At 43.2% G+C, this 22,540-nt stretch overlaps 1 protein-coding gene across 1 annotated transcript; it reads left to right on the top strand.

Moving 5' to 3' along the window:
• Positions 1-12,859: 12,859 nt before the first annotated feature.
• Positions 12,860-15,905, top strand: KLF2 (Kruppel like factor 2). Its single transcript, XM_038383683.2, has 3 exons — positions 12,860-13,137; positions 13,527-14,445; positions 15,008-15,905. The coding sequence occupies exons 1-3, from the start codon at positions 13,063-13,065 to the stop codon at positions 15,181-15,183; spliced, it is 1,170 nt and encodes a 389-aa protein (XP_038239611.1). The 5' UTR covers positions 12,860-13,062; the 3' UTR covers positions 15,184-15,905.
• The last annotated feature ends 6,635 nt before the right edge of the window (positions 15,906-22,540 follow it).

Here is a 22,540-nt window from a genome sequence, read left to right as displayed (position 1 = left end):
CCTCAAATTGGATACCAGGCATGCTTACAAATAGCAGCACTTTGGGTGGGGTGTCTCTTTTAAAATCACATTAATTCAGATACAACTTCCAGGTTAGGGATTATCTCTCTATCTGCCTTTGAGCAGTGCCCAGCCTAATGAAGCCCCGATCTGGATGGATGCTACCGTAATATACATCTTTATAAAGAATAAGTTATCTTTTTAAATTAAATGATACATGCACTTTCTGCCCCACTCTACTATCAACCCCATGAGGTGCAAACTCTTCACTGTACATTTGAATGTTTAACAAATTGCAGATTTCAAAAAGGAGTATTCGGCTAGGTTTGAAAGTCACTAATTGTGATCTGTTCCTCTGATCGTTTCAGTGGTTTCACAGCAGAAGTACCCATTTTGTAGTATTTGAGTTTAGATACTCTGCAGAATTTTTGAAGCTGTGATTCACCCATTTTTCTATAAGATTAAAAAAATTAAATAACAGGCAGAATTGGGTTCTTAATCCTTAATTGACAGCTAAACGTGAAATGCAGGCTACATAGCCTCATGCGAATTCAAAATATTTGCTGGTGAATGATGACAGGAAACAAACTGTATATCTAAGCAAAGCAGGTAACTAATAAACTGGCATAAGTATTTTTGGGCTGAAAGCTCCCTAAATAGCTTTATGGACAGACTGGTTTGAAATACATTAAAGATTGCATCCATAGCTGCTTACTCTCCCAAACCAAAATAATAAGAAATCAGTTACTGTAGAAAATGTTAATTCTGAATGTATCAAATGCAGATTTAAAATACAAACTAATTTCCCTTCATTCAAACTTCCATCATGAAGGATTTAATTTCCTCATGACTACTTTAACAGCCAGATCACATTTTTCATACTTATTTCTGGGCAACTTAATACTGTTTTTACAGGTAGAACTATTTGTGGAAATGTAGCCTATTCCCATTTTCTTCTAGATCAACAGAAGTCACCTGCCTGGGTCTGTAACCACCACTATCTGGTAGATGTTTGTGAGCCTTTGTGAAATGAGTTAGCAGTGGTCTCCATGGACAGTACAAAAACCACCATCAGAAATGATGGAAAAGGTAGCACTGTTAATAATATTGCAGAAAAGGAAAAAGTGTTCAATAAATATTTCTGTTCTGTATTTTAGGAAAAAGCCAGATGATGTATTCATACCATACAATTCTGATGCCACTGATAAAACACATTCCATTTCAACAGTAACTAAAGAGGATGTTAAACAGCAGCTACTAAAATTGGACATTTTTAAATCAGCTAGTCTGGATAACTTGCATTCAAGAGTTTTACACAACCTGGCCGAGGTACTCTCTGGACCATTACTGCTGATTTTCGGTAAGTCTTGGAACATTGGGGAAGAGTTCCAGAGGAGTGGAAGAAAATTTGTGTTGTTCCAGAATTTAAAGAGGTAAACAGGATGAGCCAGGTAATTATATATCTGTCAGCTGACCATCAAACCTGGGAAAAACAATGGAACAGCTGATACAGGACTCAGTTAATAAAGAATTAAAGGGAGTAATATGATTAGTGCCAATCAACATGGGTTTAAGGAAAATAGATTTTGTGAAATTAAATTGGATTTTTTAATTAATTTTACAGATTTGGTTGATAAAGGTAATCATGTTGATGTAATTTACTCAGACTTCTGTAAGGCATTTGACTTGGTACCACATATGGTTAAGAAACTAGAATGATACAAAATCAACATGGCATATAGCTGAATTAAAAACTGGCTAACTGATAGGTCTCAAAATATAATTGTAAACAAGGAAACATAATTCAGCAGGCATGTGTTTCTAGTGGTATCCCAGAGAGATCAGTTCATGGCTTTTCACTTTGTAACATTTTTATATATGACTTGGAATAAAACATAAAATCATTACTGATAAAGTTTGCAGATGACACAGAGATTGGGAGAGTGATCATTAATGAAGAGGACAGGTCACTGATATAGAGGGATCCGAATCATTTGGTAAACTGGCACAAACAATATGGCCAAATATAAGGTTATGAATCTAGGAACAAAGAATATAGGCCATACTTACAAGATAGGGAACTCCATCCTGGGAATCGGTGACTCTGAAAAAGATTTGGGGTCATGATGGATAATCAGCAGAACATGAGCTCCCAATGTGTTGCTGTGTCTAAAAGGGCTAATGCATTCCTTGGATGTATAAAACAGGAGAATACCAAGTAGCAGTAAAGAGATTATTTTACCTCTGTATTTGGCACTGGTCCAACTGCTACTGGAATACTGTGTTCAGTTCTGGTATCCACACTTCAAGAAAGATGTTGAAAAATTGGAGAGGATTCAGAAAAAACCTACAAGAATGATTAAAGATTTTAAAGTCATTTATAGTGAATGACTCATGGAGCTCAATCTATTTTAGTTTGTCAAAGAAAAGCTTAAGGAGTGATTTGATCATAGTCTATAAGTGCCTACACCGGGAACAGAGATCTCATAACAGAGGGCTCTTTAACCTAGCAGATAAATGTATAACAAGATCCAATGTCTGGAAGCTGAAGTTAGAAAAATTCATACTAGAAATAAGGTGCAAATTTTTAACAGTGAGGGTAATTAACTATGGGAACAGTTTATGAAGGGTTGTGTTGGACTTTCCATCACTGTAAATCTTTTACTCAAGATTGAAGGCTTTTCTAAAAGACATGCTCAGTCCAGTGGCAGCTATTGGACTTGACACTGAAATTAATCAATCAAAGATTTATGGCCTGTGTTATGCAAGAGGTCAAGCTAGATGATCGCAATGGTCCCTTCTGGCCTTAAAAAAAAAAAAAAAAATCTATGAATTGGCACAACATGGCCCCTGTGTTTTTTCACATTTTATTTTAAAAATGTTAAATATCGAGTTAGCTACCTAGATAGCAACCAGAGTCTGTAGAGAAAGATAATGAAATAAAGAAATTGTCAGACCCATAAAAGAGAATGGCATGATAATAAAAAGCAAGATAAGCTGAATTAGTGAGATGTGACTAAGAAACTGCTTCAAGTGTGTAAACAATGATCAGCACAGTTCCAGATTCACAGTGGTATCACCAAAGGAAAAAGTGGAAGATGGTAACAATGGAAACAGAACAAAAGCAAAGATGATAGTACATCTTAATTGAGTTCTCAGCCAACCAGAGCCAACAATTCCTACCAATGGATCTGAAGAGGGTGAAGAATTAAACATTTCACTTTTAAAAATGTCAAAGCAGAAACAGAAAATACAATTAAGCAGCTAAAAAATGACAAAGTGCCTTGTCAAGATAAACTCACTGCTGAAATGCTTCAAGGTTGGGAGGATATGGTAATACATGAAATACATAAACTTTGCAATATCATTTGGGAGAAAGAACTCTGCCCAATGGATTGGAAGAAAGGTGTGATCTGTAAACTACCAAAGAAAGGCAACCAACTGATGTGAGATCACTGTTGAGAAACATTACTTTCAGTATCTGTAAAAGTGTTCTGCAATATACTATTGAACAGAATCAAACTGGTCACAGATGAAAAATTGCACAATGAGCAAGCAGGTTTTAGACTAAAAGATCACGTGTGGATCACATCTTTACAACTGATTGAGAAAGAGTTTGCTTACCAGAGAAAATTAGTCTTGAATTTCATAGATTTCACCAAAGCTTTTGATTGCATTCATAGAGAGTCGCTATGAAAGATTTTGTGACAAAATGGCCATCCTAGAAAGAAAGTGTCACTGGTCAAGGTGCTGTATGAAGGTTCAAATGCTGTGTAAGGACAGAAAGAGGAGAGACCAATTGGCTTGATATCATCACTGGAGCGTGGCAGAGTTGCATGTTATCACTCCTTCTCTGCATTGTGATAGATTATGTGATGCAAAGAGCAACATCAAAGGAAGATACAGGAGTTATGTGAAGTAGAGGAAATTTTCGAGATCTTGACTTCTCAGATCACATTGGACACAGATGATGATGCCAGGAAAACAACCACGATCAGTGTCAAACATGAGGCTGCCAAAGTAGGATTAAGAATCAGCCAAAAGAAAACTAAAGTCATGATAATTGAAAGAGGAGTCAGCAATGATGGTACATATGTTATATCTGGAAAGCACAATCAGTGGTGATGGACAACTTCATAAGTAGTGAAAGCAAGAATTGGGAAGGCAAGTGAAGTTTTTTCGAGACTGGCAAATATTTGGAAAAGTCAGGAGATTCACACAAGAACCGAGATAAAGTTACACGGTGATATACATACTGGTATATGCTTCTGAAACTTGGCAAATGTTATAAGCCAACAACAGGAAACCTAATGCACTCCATCAGACATGCTTGGAGAAAATACTTGGTGTCAACTAGTGGGATAAAATAACTAATGTTGATATGTTAAAAGAACTGGCCAACAGACGGCAGGGAAAGTGATTTGAGGAAGAAAGCTGAAATGATATTGGCATGTTGTACAAATGTCAAAAAAGTACCCTTATATAAGTCCTTGACTTAGGGAAGATGGAAAATAGAAGACCAACAGATGCCACTCTCATAGAAGCAAACTACAATGAAGGAGGAAACATGGCACTTGACAGAGGTGGAAACACTGAGTTGAGAAACTGTCATGCGAGGCAAAATAACAATAGTTATCTATTTATACTGCACACATAATGTGGCATCTGAACACCTTTCATGATAGCATCTGAGCACCATGTCAACATACCTACATAATATGTATCAACATATTGATAAGAAGAAGGATAAAGGAGTTGGAGGCGCAAGTGGTGTTCTCGTCCATCCTCCCCGTGGAAGGAAAAGGCCTGGGTAGGGACCGTCGAATCGTGGAGGTCAACGAATGGCTACGCAAGTGGTGTCGGAGAGAAGGCTTTGGATTCTTTGACCATGGGATGGTGTTCCATGAAGGAGGAGTGCTGGGCAGAGACGGGCTCCATCTTACGAAGAGAGGGAAGAACATCTTTGCCAGCAGGCTGGCTAACCTAGTGAGGAGGGCTTTAAACTAGGTTCACCGGGGGAAGGAGACCAAAGCCCTGAGGTAAGTGGGAAAGCGGGATACCGGGAGGAAGCACAGGCAGGAATGTCTGTGAGGGGAGGGCTCCTGCCTCATACTGGGAATGAGGGGCGATCAACAGGTTATCTCAAGTGCTTATATACAAATGCACAAAGCCTTGGAAACAAGCAGGGAGAACTGGAGGTCCTGGTGATGTCAAGGAATTATGACGTGATTGGAATAACAGAGACTTGGTGGGATAACTCACATGACTGGAGTACATGGTTATAAACTGTTCAGGAAGGACAGGCAGGGCAGAAAAGGTGGGGGAGTAGCACTGTATGTAAGGGAGCAGTATGACTGCTCAGAGCTCCGGTACGAAACTGTGGAAAAACCTGAGTGTCTCTGGATTAAGTTTAGAAGTGTGTGCAACAAGAGTGATGTCATGGTGGGAGTCTGCTATAGACCACCGGACCAGGGGGATGAGGTGGATGAGGCTTTCTTCCGGCAACTCACGGAAGCTACTAGATCGCATGCCCTGATTCTCATGGGTGACTTTAATTTTCCTGATATCTGCTGGGAGAGCAATACAGCAGTGCATAGACAATCCAGGAAGTTTTTGGAAAGCGTAGGGGACAATTTCCTGGTGCAAGTGCTAGGGGAGCCAACTAGGGGGAGCGCTTTTCTTGACCTGCTGCTCACAAACCGGGTAGAATTAGTGGGGGAAGCAAAAGTGGATGGGAATCTGGGAGGCAGTGACCATGAGTTGGTTGAGTTCAGGATCCTGACGCAGGGAAGAAAGGTAAGCAGCAGGATACGGACCCTGGACTTCAGGAAAGCAGACTTTGACTCCCTCAGGGAACAGATGGCCAGGATCCCCTGGGGGACTAACATGAAAGGGAAGGGAGTCCAGGAGAGCTGGCTGTATTTCAAGGAATCCCTGTTGAGGTTACAGGGACAAACCATCCCGATGAGTCGAAAGAATAGTAAATATGGCAGGCGACCAGCTTGGCTTAATGGTGAAATCCTAGCGGATCTTAAACATAAAAAAGAAGCTTACAAGAAGTGGAAGGTTGGACATATGACCAGGGAAGAGTATAAAAATATTGCTCGGGCATGTAGGAAAGATATCAGGAGGGCCAAATCGCACCTGGAGCTGCAGCTAGCAAGAGATGTCAAGAGTAACAAGAAGGGTTTCTTCAGGTATGTTGGCAACAAGAAGAAAGCCAAGGAAAGTGTGGGCCCCTTACTGAATGAGGGAGGCAAGCTAGTGACAGAGGATGTGGAAAAAGCTAATGTACTCAATGCTTTTTTTGCCTCTGTTTTCACTAACAAGGTCAGCTCCCAGACTGCTGTGCTGGGCATCACAAAATGGGGAAGAGATGGCCAGCCCTCTGTAGAGATAGAGGTGGTTAGGGACTATTTAGAAAAGCTGGACGTGCACAAGTCCATGGGGCCGGACGAATTGCATCCGAGAGTGCTGAGGGAATTGGCGGCTGTGATTGCAGAGCCCTTGGCCATTATCTTTGAAAACTCGTGGCGAACGGGGGAAGTCCCGGATGACTGGAAAAAGGCTAATGTAGTGCCCATCTTTAAAAAAGGGAAGAAGGAGGATCCTGGGAACTACAGGCCGGTCAGCCTCACCTCAGTCCCTGGAAAAATCATGGAGCAGGTCCTCAAAGAATCAATCCTGAAGCACTTAGAGGAGAGGAAAGTGATCAGGAACAGTCAGCATGGATTCACCAAGGGAAGGTCATGCCTGACTAATCTAATCGCCTTTTATGATGAGATTACTGGTTCTGTGGATGAAGGGAAAGCAGTGGATGTATTGTTTCTTGACTTTAGCAAAGCTTTTGACACGGTCTCCCACAGCATTCTTGTCAGCAAGTTAAGGAAGTATGGGCTGGATGAATGCACTATAAGGTGGGTAGAAAGCTGGCTAGATTGTCGGGCTCAACGGGTAGTGATCAATGGCTCCATGTCTAGTTGGCAGCCAGTGTCAAGTGGAGTGCCCCAGGGGTCGGTCCTGGGGCCCGTTTTGTTCAATATCTTCATAAATGATCTGGAGGATGGTGTGGATTGCACTCTCAGCAAATTTGCGGATGATACTAAACTGGGAGGAGTGGTAGATACGCTGGAGGGGAGGGATAGGATACAGAAGGACCTAGACAAATTGGAAGATTGGGCCAAAAGAAATCTAATGAGGTTCAATAAGGATAAGTGCAGGGTCCTGCACTTAGGATGGAAGAATCCAATGCACCGCTACAGACTAGGGACCGAATGGCTCGGCAGCAGTTCTGCGGAAAAGGACCTAGGGGTGACAGTGGACGAGAAGCTGGATATGAGTCAGCAGTGTGCCCTTGTTGCCAAGAAGGCCAATGGCATTTTGGGATGTATAAGTAGGGGCATAGCGAGCAGATCGAGGGACGTGATCGTTCCCCTCTATTCGACACTGGTGAGGCCTCATCTGGAGTACTGTGTCCAGTTTTGGGCCCCACACTACAAGAAGGATGTGGATAAATTGGAAAGAGTACAGCGAAGGGCAACAAAAATGATTAGGGGTCTAGAGCACATGACTTATGAGGAGAGGCTGAGGGAGCTGGGATTGTTTAGTCTGCAGAAGAGAAGAATGAGGGGGGATTTGATAGCTGCTTTCAACTACCTGAAAGGGGGTTTCAAAGAGGATGGCTCTAGACTGTTCTCAATGGTAGCAGATGACAGAACGAGGAGTAATGGTCTCAAGTTGCAATGGGGGAGGTTTAGATTGGATATTAGGAAAAACTTTTTCACTAAGAGGGTGGTGAAACACTGGAATGCGTTACCTAGGGAGGTGGTAGAATCTCCTTCCTTAGAGGTTTTTAAGGTCAGGCTTGACAAAGCCCTGGCTAGGATGATTTAACTGGGACTTGGTCCTGCTTTGAGCAGGGGGTTGGACTAGATGACCTTCTGGGGTCCCTTCCAACCCTGATATTCTATGATTCTATGATATACAATGCCCAAAAAGACCATAAAGAAAAAACATCAGCCTTGTTGGCTGTTTTAGCAAGGTCTGAATGCAAATGAAAGGTCAAACGCATCTGATGTTACTCCATTGAAATCAATGGAATTACATTGGGGATTAATTTGGCCCAAGGGAGAAGAGGTGTCCCTCTGGGACATGCTTGAGACACACTGGGAGGTAAGTTTACACAGTCATTACCTGAGATTTACCAGGATAGAGAACATACTTTAGTCTTAGCATGGCTAGTCTCGCACCTTCCACAGGCACTAATTCCAGAGTCTAAGTCAAAGCTAAATTTAAAAAAAAATTATGAATACAAATTAATTAATCTACAACTGTTTGGTATATAGTTGAGGAAAAGATACATTAATATACGTCTTTCCTGCTTACACAACATGTGAACAGTCCAGATATACTGCTGGTGCTGTAGTTTTGAGCCAAATAATAGTATGCAAAGGTAATGGGCCTGGATTCTGATCTCACACCAATATCAGTTCATGGAACATCAGGCTGAGGCTATCTATGAACTGTCCAGTGAGAAAGGAGCGCTCCTGTTTAAATTCTGGGCTGACACAGAATGTTTGATAGACAAGACATGTCCTGCTGCTGACCCAGATACAATCACCTACAGATCCAATTGCAGCCTTTCTGTATTGATGCATTCCCTTTATATAGTAGTAGGTCTGACCCATTCATTAAAGTTTAGGATCCTGATTACAGTCTATTAAAAAGTTGGTTATAGGTTCCCTTTGATATAAAAAGACCAACAGAGATCAGTAATAAATTACAGAAAATCAACCTTGCCAGCATAATATGCAGTTTTCAAACTAGAGTATCTTGTGTCCTATTCTAGCTGAAGGCCTCCCAAATCTCACCCATTTGCATTCTACTCACATCAGATTAAAGAATACACTTTGCAATAATTTCCTTCTAATTTCAGATACCCTGCTTTTTACGCATTAGTGTAACTCCACTGGCTTCAGTGGCATTATTCCAAAATTACACTGGTGTAAATTAAATCAGTGTAATCTGATTTTGGATATTTTTTAAAAAGACTTCCATAGGGTGACAAACGAAGCAGTTTCAACACAATGATAATGAAGCCAGAGGAAGATTGTGGCAAACTGTTACAAGAGTCGCACATAGGGTGACCAGACAGCAAGTGTGAAAAATCGGGACGGGGTGGGGGGTAATAGGTACCAATATAAGAAAAAGACCCAAAAATTGGGGCTATCCCAATAAAATTGGGACATCTGATCACCCTAGTCGCATGTAACTAATGACTCACAATGTTAGTAACTCTCTTCACGTTCAACTCATGGAGTTCAATATACTGAAATTTTTTAGCTTAATGGCTCTACTGAGGACAAAGAAACTAGAGGCGGAGAGCTGATTATTTCATGTACTTGGCTTTCATCTTCAGCATCCACTTAATGTTTCTTTTATTCAAAGAATAAAACACAATATACTTTAGGTGACACATAGTGACTATGGAGTTGCATATTCATATGTGCTTCCAGCACATAATGGAAAACAGAATCTGACTAGAACTTTGTAGTTAAACTTACACTTACAGTTGTCTACCCTAGAAACAAAATATTTTTGTAGCAGTTGCTGAAATCACAAGAATATAAACTGACACAGACACTTGGCATGTTATCCAGGGAACATACGCATTCATTCAGAATTCAACAGAAGACACTTTCTTGGCTGACTCATATCACCATATATACATAGTGTGCACTTACAAATATTTTATTAGAGGAAAAGAGTTTGCATTTAAAAATTACACAGTGTGACATTACATTGCAGTGAGTCATACATCTTTGTGTACTTTGTTACCATGCATTCAAGTGCATTGATTCTAGTCCATTCACAGGAGATTGACTGCTCCTCCTGGCCATTTTGTAAACTTTTAAATTAAAATGTAAAGATATAAATTATTCAACCAATATTTTGTTTTTTTTAAGAACTTGTAGCTATTTAAAAACATCAGTTAATTACCACAGTTATTGTGTTTCCCTGAGACAGATGCCTACATGGACCCACACTTCTGAGATGAAAGCCCCCAGCAAACAAACTCAGAATCCTGAGGCCAGTCTACCTTGCTCCCCATCTCTTACAGGGATCTCAGGGTATAAAAGGGGGAGTTGTCCCCAGACACCATTAATTTTTTCCCACTAATTCAGGAATCCCTTTAGATTGCAAAGAAGGGGGAATGTGGGCAGGAAGCGTGAATCTGTCTGTAGGCATCATCTCAGAGAACCACAGTTACTGGGGTAAATCACCATTCTTCTCCTTTGAGAATTGGCCACATGGATCCCTGTTCTTGGATGACTGACAAGCAGCAGCGACCCTCAGCATGAGTCTGAGGAGTGTTAGTTAAAGGTGACTGGGAGGTAGCTTACCCAAACTGGCATCAGATCAGGATGCCAAGGTGAAGACCAAAATTTATGTGATGTCTGTCAAACTACTGAAGTTACTAGGATTATTTTATTTCATATTGTCACTAGGCTTTGGCAATCTTTGTACAGCATAGTGAAGAACAGATGGAGACCTGAGATTCCAGTAAGGTAAAGGAAGTCTCTATCTCTTTTCCTTGCAGAGACAGTATGCACAAAATAAATCCCCACTGCTTTTTGTTCATCTGGATGGGTGGTGGCACTGATGGTATTCCTAGTATAGATAATGTTCCAGCAATTTCTCATGTTTTTTACTCGTTTGTTAATTAGGCTTTTCTCATGTGTAGTTCTGACCACATCACCCTCCTCTTTTAATCGCTCCACTGCCTCCTTCTTTTTCTCCATATTAAGATCAAGCTTCATGTCCTCACACTCAAAAGCCTTTCACAGCTCTGTCTCCTCTATGCACCCCTGTATTTACTAAACCACCCCACATACTCTACTCAGTTGCTCTGATTGACCCTTCGCTAGCTTCACACAAACATCTCTGCTCCTTCCAAGCAGTGCCCTCCCTGAGATGGATATAAGGCCACTACCGTCTCCTCCTTCATGTCCCCTCTCAAGTCCCAGCTCTCCTGTGATGTCCACAATAAACTGCCAATACATGACTGTTCAGCTCTGAGTTGAGGAGATATATATTTGTACATTGAGGCCTGGTCAACACTTAAAATTTAAGCGAAAAATCCATACCCCTCAGCGATGTAGCTATGGTAACCTAACCCCCGGTGGAGATACAGCTATATCAATTGGAGAATAGTTTTGTCAACCTAGCTACCATTACTCGGGAAGGTAGTTTACCTACAGCAACAGAGCCTCCTCCCCCCCCAAAAAAACAAAACAAAACAAAACCCTTCAATTGATCTAGGCTGAATCTACACTATGGGTTTATGCTGGATAGCAATGGTGCTGTAGCTATGCCACTGTAGACCCCATGGTGCAGATGTGCCTAAAAATTGTATACATCAATTGTGTATATATTGGGTTTCCCTCCCCACCCTCCATCTTCATCCACCCTTTGCAAATCGATGGTCTAAACTGTGAGTTCTTTTGAACCAGGACCAAGTGTTCATACAGCACCAAGTACAGTGGTCCTCAGTCCTGACTGAGACCTCTATACATTATTGCAATAAAAGTAACAAACAATAATAATTAATTACATTGTTAATTTTTAGACAATTTCAGAGCAAAATCTCACAAAGGCAACGTTCCAGCTGAAATCCTACGGTATGATTCTTCTCTTACATAGCTGTGTCAAGCGTACTGCCAAACACACGGAAAACTAGGGCATGAGTAGAGTCATAGATGTGGCCTGGAACACATACCTTATGTTTGGAGGCTGAGGGCCAGCTCCAAGAGCAGCACTCATAGATATGCAGGGCTGGATGGGAGCTCCAGAGGTCATCTACCCCATGCTGAGTCAAGGCCAAGTATACCTAGACCATCCCTGACAGATCTTTGTCCAACCTGTTCTCAAAAACCTCCCATTAAGATTCCACAACTCCTTTGATAACCTACTGCAGCACCTAGCTATCCTGATTGCTAAAAAGTTTTTCCTAATTTACCTAAACCTCCTTTGGTGCAGATTAAACAGCAGCAAGCAGTGATAGCAAGGTGGGGGCTACCATGCATGGCTGTTGGCAAAGCCCGGCTTGGGTGCCCAGTAAACTGCAGGCTTCTTTCAAACAAGACAGGCCAATAGCTGCGGGGAGCCCCCTGCTTTACCCCAGCGGGGATGGACACGTAGCTGCTGCAGCTTGGAGCTCAGGGACTTATGGGGCCGGGGAGGGTTCCCAGCCCTGGGAAGTGCCTGAGCTTTTCCCCCGGAGGGAGGCCCCCCTGGCTGGGGACGGTTTACACCCAAGCAGGGCTTGTCCCTCGTCCCAGGCCGCAGCCCGGCTGAGAAATAAGAAACTCAGAAACTAGACACGATTGCGCCGTTAGCGGTAAAGAAAGGACATTGCTGGCCACCGCGCTCCTGCCCCGCGGGAAGCCCTGACCCCCCCCTCCCGCTTCTGCCCCACGTGAAACCCTGAACCCCCCCCACTTCTGCCCCGCGGAAAGGCCCGAACCCCCCCCCGGCTCCTGCCCCGGGGGAAACCCCGAACCCCCCGGCTCCTGCCCCGGGGGAAACCCCGAACCCTCCCCCCGCTCCTGCCCTACGCGAAACCCCGAACACCCCCCCCCAGCTCCTGCCGCGCGGGAAGCCCTGAACCCCCGCCCCGGGGGGGGCTCCTCCTGGCCCCGGTGCAGAGAGGGGAGCTGTATTGGGGAAACTCGGAGTCCATTTCACTGGCACCCTAGGGCCCCCGGGGCGGATCAGCAGCAGCCCAGGCGGGGGACGCAGGGGCCGAGGCCGGGAGCCGGCCGCTCCGCCCAGCTCAGGCTAGAGCTGCAGCTGCCGCCGCTGCCTCCTTTTATAGCGGGGCTAAATTTAGGCTGCGCCTGGCTTGTTCCCTCCCGCCCCGTCCGGGACGCGTTTCCTCCGCTCCCTGCAATTGGCTTGAGGGCTCTGGCGGCCCGGACTATAAGGCAGGGAGGGCCCGGGAGCCGCCAGCTCGCAGCCCCTTCAGCCATCACCCCCGGAGCAGCCGAGCCGGGACGCACTATGGCGCTGAGCGACACGACCCTGCCCTCGTTCGCCACCTTCGCCAGCCCCTGCAGGGAGAAAACTTTCCACGAAGTGAGTGTCCGCGAAGCGCCCGGGGGCCCGCGTCCTGACGTGCCAGACGTCCTTTTTCCCCAGCCCCAAACTCCTCTGGCCGGGGAGGTCCAGAGGGATGCAGCTACCCACTGCTCCTGCAAAGGGACAGCTGGATATTAATGACCTGACTCCTGCAAAGGCTTGGGTGGGAAATGCTGTGGAGTGTCGGCATGTATGTGCAGTGCTGGGGGGGAGGGGAGTATCTGCAGGGGGAATGCCCCATGCAGTGCTGGGGCATTATAGCATTTTGAGTAACGTTGATTGAGAGCAAACGCTAGCCCTGGAGCAGATGGGTTAACCCTGTCCATTAGCAGAGATTCCTGGATCCTCTCCCCTGAGCTCTAATATTCTCTGCTTTGCTTTCTCAGAGATGGAAATGTGACCAGGAGGACAAGGCCCCTGCCAACAGCTGCACCATGCCAGAACTGAGGCCAGGACTGGCCAGCCTCTCCCCTCGCAAAGAGGATGAAGATCTCAACAACGTTTTGGATTTTATCCTTTCCATGGGCAATGACAACTTCAGCCAGAACTCACCTAGTGGGGACTATCCCTCAGCACAGACAGAGCCTAGCAGCTTTTACCAGACAAATCCATCTTCTGGATGCTACAGTTCCCTGGGACAGAGCAATCCACCTCCTTATAACTCCAGCCTCATGTCAGAGATGATCAGATCTGAAATGGACTCAAACTTCTGCCTCCCCAGTCATGTCCAGGGACGATTCTTTGTGACATCCAGCTTTGGGAGCCCACACTTTGTGGACAACATTAAGCCAGAACCTGACATGGACAGTTATGGGCCTGTCATGGGCCTTGTTCCTCAGACATGCCCTAAGATCAAGCAAGAAGGCAATGCAACCTGCATGATGGCCTACGAGCAGCCCAGGATGGCCAGCTCACCCCAGATCCCTGGCACAGAGACACCCCCTCTGAGCCCTGATGACCTCATGGTGACTGACTGCCAAACACAGATGATCTGCCCCTCGTCAATGTCATTCCAACAAAGCTATCACCCTGCCACAGGCTTCCACCATCACCAGACCCACTTCCAGTACCAGAGTGCCTCTCAGTTTGGCTTGTTTGAGGACAGCCTGCCCTTGCAACCCTCAGCTCCAAGAGGCATACTAACTCCTCCTTCCTCTCCCTTGGAGCTGATGGATTCCAAGCCCAAAAGAGGGCGACGATCCTGGCCCAGGAAGAGGACAGCCACACACACATGCACCTATGCAGGCTGTGGGAAAACCTATACCAAGAGTTCCCACTTGAAGGCCCACCTTAGAACACACACAGGTAAATACAGCGCAATGCTTGGCTATATGGGGCAAACACGCGGTTTGCCATGTACAAATGCTAAGAAACCCCACGCCACAGAATTAGTTCTAAGAGCAGACTGTAACCTGAATTTGTGAGAAGTTCATTAATGCTATAGAGTCTGTAAACTACATGCATGCATGCCCAGCCACAGTCTGAGAGGTTAATAACCCTGTCGTGGCTAGGCACTATCTGCATGTGTTTTTGCTTAAGTTTTTCCAACATAACGATGAGTGATACTTGCAACAATGGCCCTCCAATCACTCTCCCCCCCAAAAAAAAACCAAAAACTCACAACCATACTCCAAGCAGAGAGCTTCCTCTGCCCAGAGAAGGGAGAAGAGTTGCTACTGCAATTTAATTATCCTGGGAGGCACTTTGATACTATAGTGCTGGGCACCAGTATAAAATGCCATGCTAAAATAAATGTTAGGAATATGCTGAGATATAGTGAGAGAATTTACAACCCTTCTAGTGTTTGGGAGCTGCCTTTATGTGGGAGGAATTCACTGAGTCATGGTCTGTCTGATTTTCCCAACAGGTGAGAAACCTTATCACTGTAACTGGGAAGGCTGCGGCTGGAAGTTTGCTCGCTCTGATGAACTGACTCGTCACTATCGCAAGCACACTGGCCACCGGCCCTTCCAGTGCCACCTCTGTGACAGGGCTTTCTCTAGGTCAGACCACCTGGCTCTGCACATGAAAAGGCACATGTAGCTATAGAGACTCTGTACTGCACATCAGACATTATTTAACTGCTCAGGTGCAGAGTCGTTCAAAAATCTGTAGCTGGTACTACTTAGAGAGGCAACAAAGCTCTAGCCATGGATGGGAAGGAAGAATTTGACTCAAGGAGGTTTAGCCTGTCATCTCCTGAAGAGAATTTAAAGGGACTGTATCAGTGTGACTGTCCACTTCACTCAAGAGAGTATGGTTTATTTATAGAGCTTTTGTGAAGGGTAAACTCAACAAGACTCCATGCAGATTGTATAGAAGAAGCTGTAAATACTGTACCTCTGATTGTAATTGCCCAATACATAAGCTTTATAAGACAATGTTTGTATGGAAACTGCCTGAAGTCAACCCTAGATGGGATTAAATGAATGTTACTGTCGATGATATATTAGATTTCAGTTGAAGGCATGGCTAAGAGAAACACTCTGATTGTTAGACTATTTGTTTCATTGGTGCAATAATATTCTTGTCTGCCATGATCTACACTAGAAGTACAGGGCTTGATGTCTTGTAAAAAAAAATAACCTATTTTACTGATTGATTTTTTTATATATTGTAAATAATTTTATACATTGAGAAATGTTGTAATGTATTATGTAAATAAGACAAATGGGCATTTTGCCTATTTCTGTTTTTATTAAAAAGTAGCAATTTTTCAGTGTTGAAAACATTCTCTCTTTTTAATAAAATAAGTGTTTAAGAGATGTGATCACACTTTATATCCTTATTTGAGAGTCAGTCATTATCCTTCCCAACAGCTGAATCCACAGCCTCCTGGAAATGTTTTAAACAACAACAAATTATAGGAGGACATTTACAAAAAAAAAAAATCAGGTCCCTGTTCTAAAAACAGGACAAAATTAGGTGTAAAACTCATGATCAATTATAGTTGAACTACAGGAAATTCAATGTTATTTCAAATAGGAAAGTGTTTCACATTCAACATGTACTTCCTAAAAATGGTTGTTCAGGTAAAAAGTAAGCAACACTGTAATTTCAGTCTCATTTCTAGTTTATGCTGGACTATTTTAATAGCATCCTTAATGTTTTCCAGATGTAATCACAGTTTTGCCAGCAGTGTGTGGGTTTTTACTATAAATTTAAACACTGCATTTTTGTAATTATGGAGGCTTATTTTAAGGCATCTTTGTACATAAATTACCCTTGCTCTCAAGAGCTCAGTGCAAAATTCCTATAGATCAGTAGTGAAATGTTTAAACTTTTTTTTTCTTTTTAACATAATTCTCCCACAGAGTTTGGCTAAAGTTTCTTTTTAATACACTCCTAAAACAAAGGTTAATTGAATACGTTATAAAGATTCACAGATTACAAGAGTTAATAAACACATCTTTGTATTGGAGCTAGATAACTTAGTCAAGAGTCCCAATTTCTGCAAACTAATTTCAGACAAACTGAGTATTGTGATTGTAACAGTGCAGAGGTGAAGTCAGTACACTGAAACCATAAGGAGTTACTCTAAACCCACACTGCTGTAAAATAGATTCGAATCTGGCCCAATTTCTATATTTATGCACTTAGTTTAAAATTATAGTGGATATACTTCATTTTTATTTTTTAGAGCTAGGATTTCACACTATGGGAGTAAAATTATAATTATTATTAATTAGTATAGTATTAGGAAAATGTTTTTCCTAAAATGTATACACTTGGATATTTTAATAGAGTTGGGATTTTTTTTTCTGACTTTACAAGTTATACTGCACATGAATGAAATCAACAGGAATGTATTTAAAGTCATTGCAAATATAGCTATTCTTCTGTGAAAGCAAAGTCTGGATTTGTTCATGTGGAACAGATGTATTTTGGGCTTCTAATCAGTGACATGGAAGAATGAGTTCCACATTTCACTTTTAGAGCTCTTTCAAAGTGAAATTTGAGGTAAAGTAACTTATTTGCCAGAAACAATTGCTCAATATAATTCCAGAAAGTGAGGATGACTTAAGGATGTTCTAAAATTATCACACCCATTGTTGCAATAGTTCTAAGTATTTCCTCCTTTTTTCTCATAGGCCAAGATTTCATATCTGAGCGTGTCTGTTGGTGTTTATAACCTCCTGAACAGAATTTTAGAATCAAATCTTAATCTAATCTTTCCATATTGAACTGGATACTTCAAGAATTTCCCTTTTTAGAGTGTTCTCGTATATGTTGCAACATAATAACTAGTTCCTAAAATACTCCCTTCATCTCCATTGACTCACAATTTTTGTGCCTTCTTTTATCTCTCATCTTACACATGGTACAGTCTCCCAAATAACGTTCACTGGGTGAAACCCACCCTTATAAAGAGAACCAGAACAAGGATTATTGTACCACAGGTAAGCTCTTTGCAGGGCCTGAAAAGCAATATTTTCAGCTCCCTCTGGCCAGGTTGCCTGTGTAGCGTGGCTATGCCTACTACTACAGTTTATGGAGAAGCGTAGCAGCCAGAGCCACTGCTCTCTCTTGCCCTTGTGGATTTCCCATCTTACTAGCCCGCTTTCAGTTCCACCCACACACCTTGTAGAGAGCCCCTGTAGAGCTCTGCTCCATGGCATATGTGGGAAGGGGTTCAATATGTCCATGAAGAAATCATTTAATATCCACTATACACTATTTAAAAGTGAAGCGTTCACAATGTTTTTAGCTTTCATTTTGATGTAAGCAAATGTTAGACTGTACAAAGCCATCCTGATACATACACAGGCCTCTGCAAAGTAGGAGCCAACTAAACATTAACAACGCCCTGACCACTATGATTTGAACTATCTGATGGTTGCCATCTATGACAGTTTCTATGTGGTCTTTACTGAGAGATTGCAGGTCCCTTGTCTCAAAATAGTCCCTCAATAAAGAGCAGTGTTGTTTATATTCCCTTCCACTTTATGTTAAGGGACATGTTATGTTAACAGACAATCCTTATGAGATAGCAATGTTTTTAAATTGGCGCATCCATTGATGCACCTCCAGAAGGGTCTTCTAGGACAGAGTACAGAAATTGTGTGGTTTGCCATATGAGTTATTTGAGCCACCAATTCTTTCTTCAGTTGGAAGGAGCACTCTTATGCTAAAACACCATCTCAACAACAGCACGGTCACCTCCTATTTCTTTAAGTAATGTTCTTTGTTATAATAAGTGCTGATTTCCAAGAATCCTGGACAAGGGAGACCCCTATCACTAACCATGCCAGAAAGAGTTAATTCCTCTCCCACATCCCCTCCAGCATGCTAATATCTACATTCACCCATTTTAACATAATTATAAATACATAAATAAAAATCAGTCAGTCAAATCTGCTAAGAGGAAATGTAGAGTCCGTTGTAAACAAGATTTTCACACACACTCTTAAAAGATACCACAATGATGAGTGCACTATAAATGCAAGATAGATCAATAGATTAGATAGAGCATGCTTAGAAACAAACAGATCCAGCACAATGTCCCGAGTCAGTTAACTGTTAACATTTTTGAATATGAGACATTTTCCAACATAGTTACTGTTATAGCTCAGTTTCAGCCTGCAATTTTTCACTCTATTGAAAACAGTCTTCTCTCACCTGTTAACTCAGAAGTGCCAGTTAAAGCCACATGATGAGAACTCAGACTTTAGCAAATACTGTCCTAGTCTCAAAGTCTGTTGTTGCTGAAACAGCAACAAGATCAAAACTTGTGTCCTGCCAGCCAGAGAAGCCATTATTGTAGCCCTCCAAACCTTCCAGTACTACAGTGAAAACAATTATCCAAAACGGAGACAAAACAATTTAAAACCAAGGGTCTAAAGACTAAAATAGAAGCATGGAAAGGAGCTCTTCCAGATTATCCTGCAGCAATATGGGGAAGTTTCTAACAACAAAGGAGAGCTTATAACAAACACGGAACTTTGGGGCACCTATTCAGGCTTTAGCTATCCCCATGTAATGATGGGGCTACTAGTATTTCTGAGTGTATAAACCCTTGGTTACTTTCAGTAGTTTATAAACTGATTGTAAAAAATTGTTCCAGGCTGAAATTCAGTCTCTAGCCAAAGCAGTACCAAAAATAGTTTGTCAATTTTTAAAATAATAGAATTGTTAAGTGTTGTGGTTTCAACAACTATTTTGTGCACCAATAACACCTCCCTTTCATAAGCCTCAAGAAGGAGGAAGCGGTTTAGAAATAAAACAGACACCATTTAAAATGTGTTTCCAGGGGTCTAGAGGCTGCTGGCTCAATCTGGCAACGAGTGGGGTTTCCACAAATTCCCATGATCTTCTGATCCCAAACAACCAATTCCCTGAACTGGTGCCCCCTACCAAAAGTTGTCATCCTGTGGGGGTGAGAAGGTGCCCTAGTGCCCTGCTTCCTCATCCTGTGATGTCTTTAGGGAAGGGTGGCAGGCCTATTCCCCCAGCAAACCTTTCCCCCATTTTCTTCCTCAGCAGACATGACAGACCCATTTGTTTACTTCCATCTATCCACTGGACAGGTCCTAAGGGCATCTCCTCTCTTCTTTTCACTTCAGGGCTTTATGCCCTTTACCCTTTTCCCATTCCACCCCTCTTGCCCAAAGCTGCAGCATATTATAACAGTAATCCATATACTAAGGGCTACTGAACCTCCCATGCCTTTTCTCTGGAACCTTTCCTATAGGCAGGTACGGAACCGGACATGAGTGAAATCGGCTTAACAGCCCTCGTGTGTCACACCTTTATTGCTCCATGTGGCCCCTTTCCCCATGTGACTGCCCTTGTCCATGTGCCCCTCCCCTATATCCATGCATCCCTTTTCCCCATCTTGGCACCAAGACCCTTCCCCAATATTTGCTGTCCCTGCATGATCTCCATGAAATGGGCTGTCCCCATCCTCACTCATTACAGCAAGGGATGATGTGCCTATTGACAGTTCTCTGCATGCTCTCATTGCACTTTATCTGCTATTCTCTGGTCCTCCTAGAAATTCTAGGGCAGGAGAGTATCTGAGGCATGGAGGAAAGGGAGCAGGAACTGCTATGCCTCCCATCTATGCTGGACAATAATCCTTAATAGCAGGAAGAAAACACATGCCACACTACCTTGGCCTTCACCAGGCCTGTGAGCACCTCGGACTGGGTTCTCATATCTGGCCACCCCTATGCCCATCAGGCCAGATAGAACAGTACTACAATGAAGTGGGTATACTGCTTGCTTTCTCCACCCTCTGCTATACAAAATTGGGAAGGTGGTATAAATGGGTTCCTGAGAGACTCTACAGAGTAAAGCATCTGAAAAAGGATTTGTCTGCTCACACTATCCTCAGCTTGAGGTGCAGAGAGGTAGGGGGCGGGGATTTATCCTAAATTTGATAGGCAGGAAACAGGTTTGATTTAATCTCTCATGGTGTGAGTTTCAGCCACAATTATTTGATCTAACAATATTTTATGTGGACTCAAAATGAGTAATGTGCCCAGCTTTACAGTACAAAGATGGTATGTTCACTTACACCATCTCCCCACCTGCTGCAGCATCGGGACCAATTAAGGTTTTATACATTCTGCAAGTTTATTTTTTTACCACCTGTTATTGGTGCTTATTGCTTATTTTATAAATTAAAAGTGCCCAGGAACTAGCACAACTTCAGCCTTTCACCTTCAACTCTGGTAGCTACCCCTCCAAATCCCTATTATATTAGACCAAAAGAGACTTTTACACAGAAAGCTGGTAGCACAGATACTTTCTACAGCTTTAATTAAGGATGTGACTATGTGACGAAGCGGGACTGTTCTTAATGTTTCCTCTGAATATTGTGGGGGTGCCTCAGTTTCCCCTATGCAGTTCTTAAGTATCTAGGTGGTGGGATAAGGGTGTATGATTGTTGCAGAGCCCTAGAGGGCAGGTGTGTGCAGGCGTCTGGACACAGAGAATGGCCAACATCCTGTTTCCTGGCAAATGATGGCCTGGGCCCTTCCCCCCTGCAAGGTGAGAGCTAAAGGGTTGGAGAACAAAGGAATCAGGTGACCTCCTGGCCCCGGAAAGGGACAAAGACCAAGGAGGAGGGGCTGGAGAAAGTTTCAGTTTGGGACTGGCTGGGGACATGGAGTGAAGTGCAGATGGGGTTGTCTGGCTCACTGCCCCCCAAAATGGACCCAGCTGAGGGGTTCTGTTCTCTGTACCTACAAGCTCTGTTTTAGACCATGCTCCTGTCATCTAATAAACCTTCTGTTTTACTGGCTGGCTGAAAGTCACATCTGACTGTGAAGTTGGAGTGCAGGATCCTCTGGCTTCCCCAGGACCCCGCCTGGGCGGACTCGCTGTGGGAAGCGCATGGAGGGGCAAAGGATGCTGAATGCTCCGAGGTCAGACCCAGGAAGGTGGAAGTTGTGTGAGCTGTGTTTCCTGAAGACAGTCTGCTCCCAGAAAGGAGACTTCCCCAGAGTCCTGACTGGCTTCGTAGGGAGCAGTTCCAGAGCATCGCCCGGGGACTCCGTGACAGACCATTCCTTGAATCAGAGTCTTCTCACATTGTGAGGATTTGGAGGTTGCTTACTGACAGCCCAAAATAAAGTGATTGATATTAATTTAATAGTGGACTTATCTAAAACAACTTAAAAAGTATACAAATATTAAAGCTGCCAAACAGCTTTTTGGTGAGGCCATTCCCTTCCCACCTCCCTCTAAAGGTCTGCATTGTAAGGGAAAGGGATTGTGCAGAAAAAGCAAAGTGGTGCTTCACTGTGAGGCTTCACAGCAGCCCAACTGGGTGACCCACTTGCTTCAGAGTCAAGATAGCTGCCTAGAGCTTCTTCTTTCAATAGCTATTCTTTGCCATGGTCTGGGATGCCACTTTCCCCAAGAAATCAATACTATATCTGTAGTGCTGTTGGAAGAACTTCTGGCTGCATCTCTTTGTGCTCTGTCTGTTCTGTCAGACCATTTTCTACTCACTCCCCTTTGCAGTCTTTCAGCTGAAGGTGTGTCTCCAGTGGCTGTGTGGCATGGAGTATTCAGCTTAGTAAGACTGACTGCAGCTCCCTATGCTCTCTCACTACTTCTAGCCACAGTGTTGTAGACATCAAATACAAGAACTTTCAGTATAATTTAACAGATTTAGCAATTTATTAATGGCAATGGACACTTTACCCAATTGCTTCCTTAGCAGAATTTGCTCCACGAGGCCCAAGAGTGACTGAAGAGTCTTGCTAAGCAGTTGAGTTGCCTCCCCTGTTCTGTTCTGCCTGTTGATTGGTGGAAATAGTTCTTGTGCTTTGTGTGAGACACCAGTATGAAATAGGCACAAATACAAGATCACTCCTCCATCTACTGGAAAAAGGCAGCTAGGACTTTCCATGGAGTCCCAAAAAGCAGATGGGTCATATTCCCCTCA

This window comes from Dermochelys coriacea, chromosome 25, assembly GCF_009764565.3.
Source record: "Dermochelys coriacea isolate rDerCor1 chromosome 25, rDerCor1.pri.v4, whole genome shotgun sequence".
Classification (NCBI taxonomy): domain Eukaryota; kingdom Metazoa; phylum Chordata; order Testudines; family Dermochelyidae; genus Dermochelys; species Dermochelys coriacea.
The sequence above is the reverse complement of the archived record's forward strand: the minus strand, read 5'-3'. Positions and strand labels throughout refer to the sequence as shown.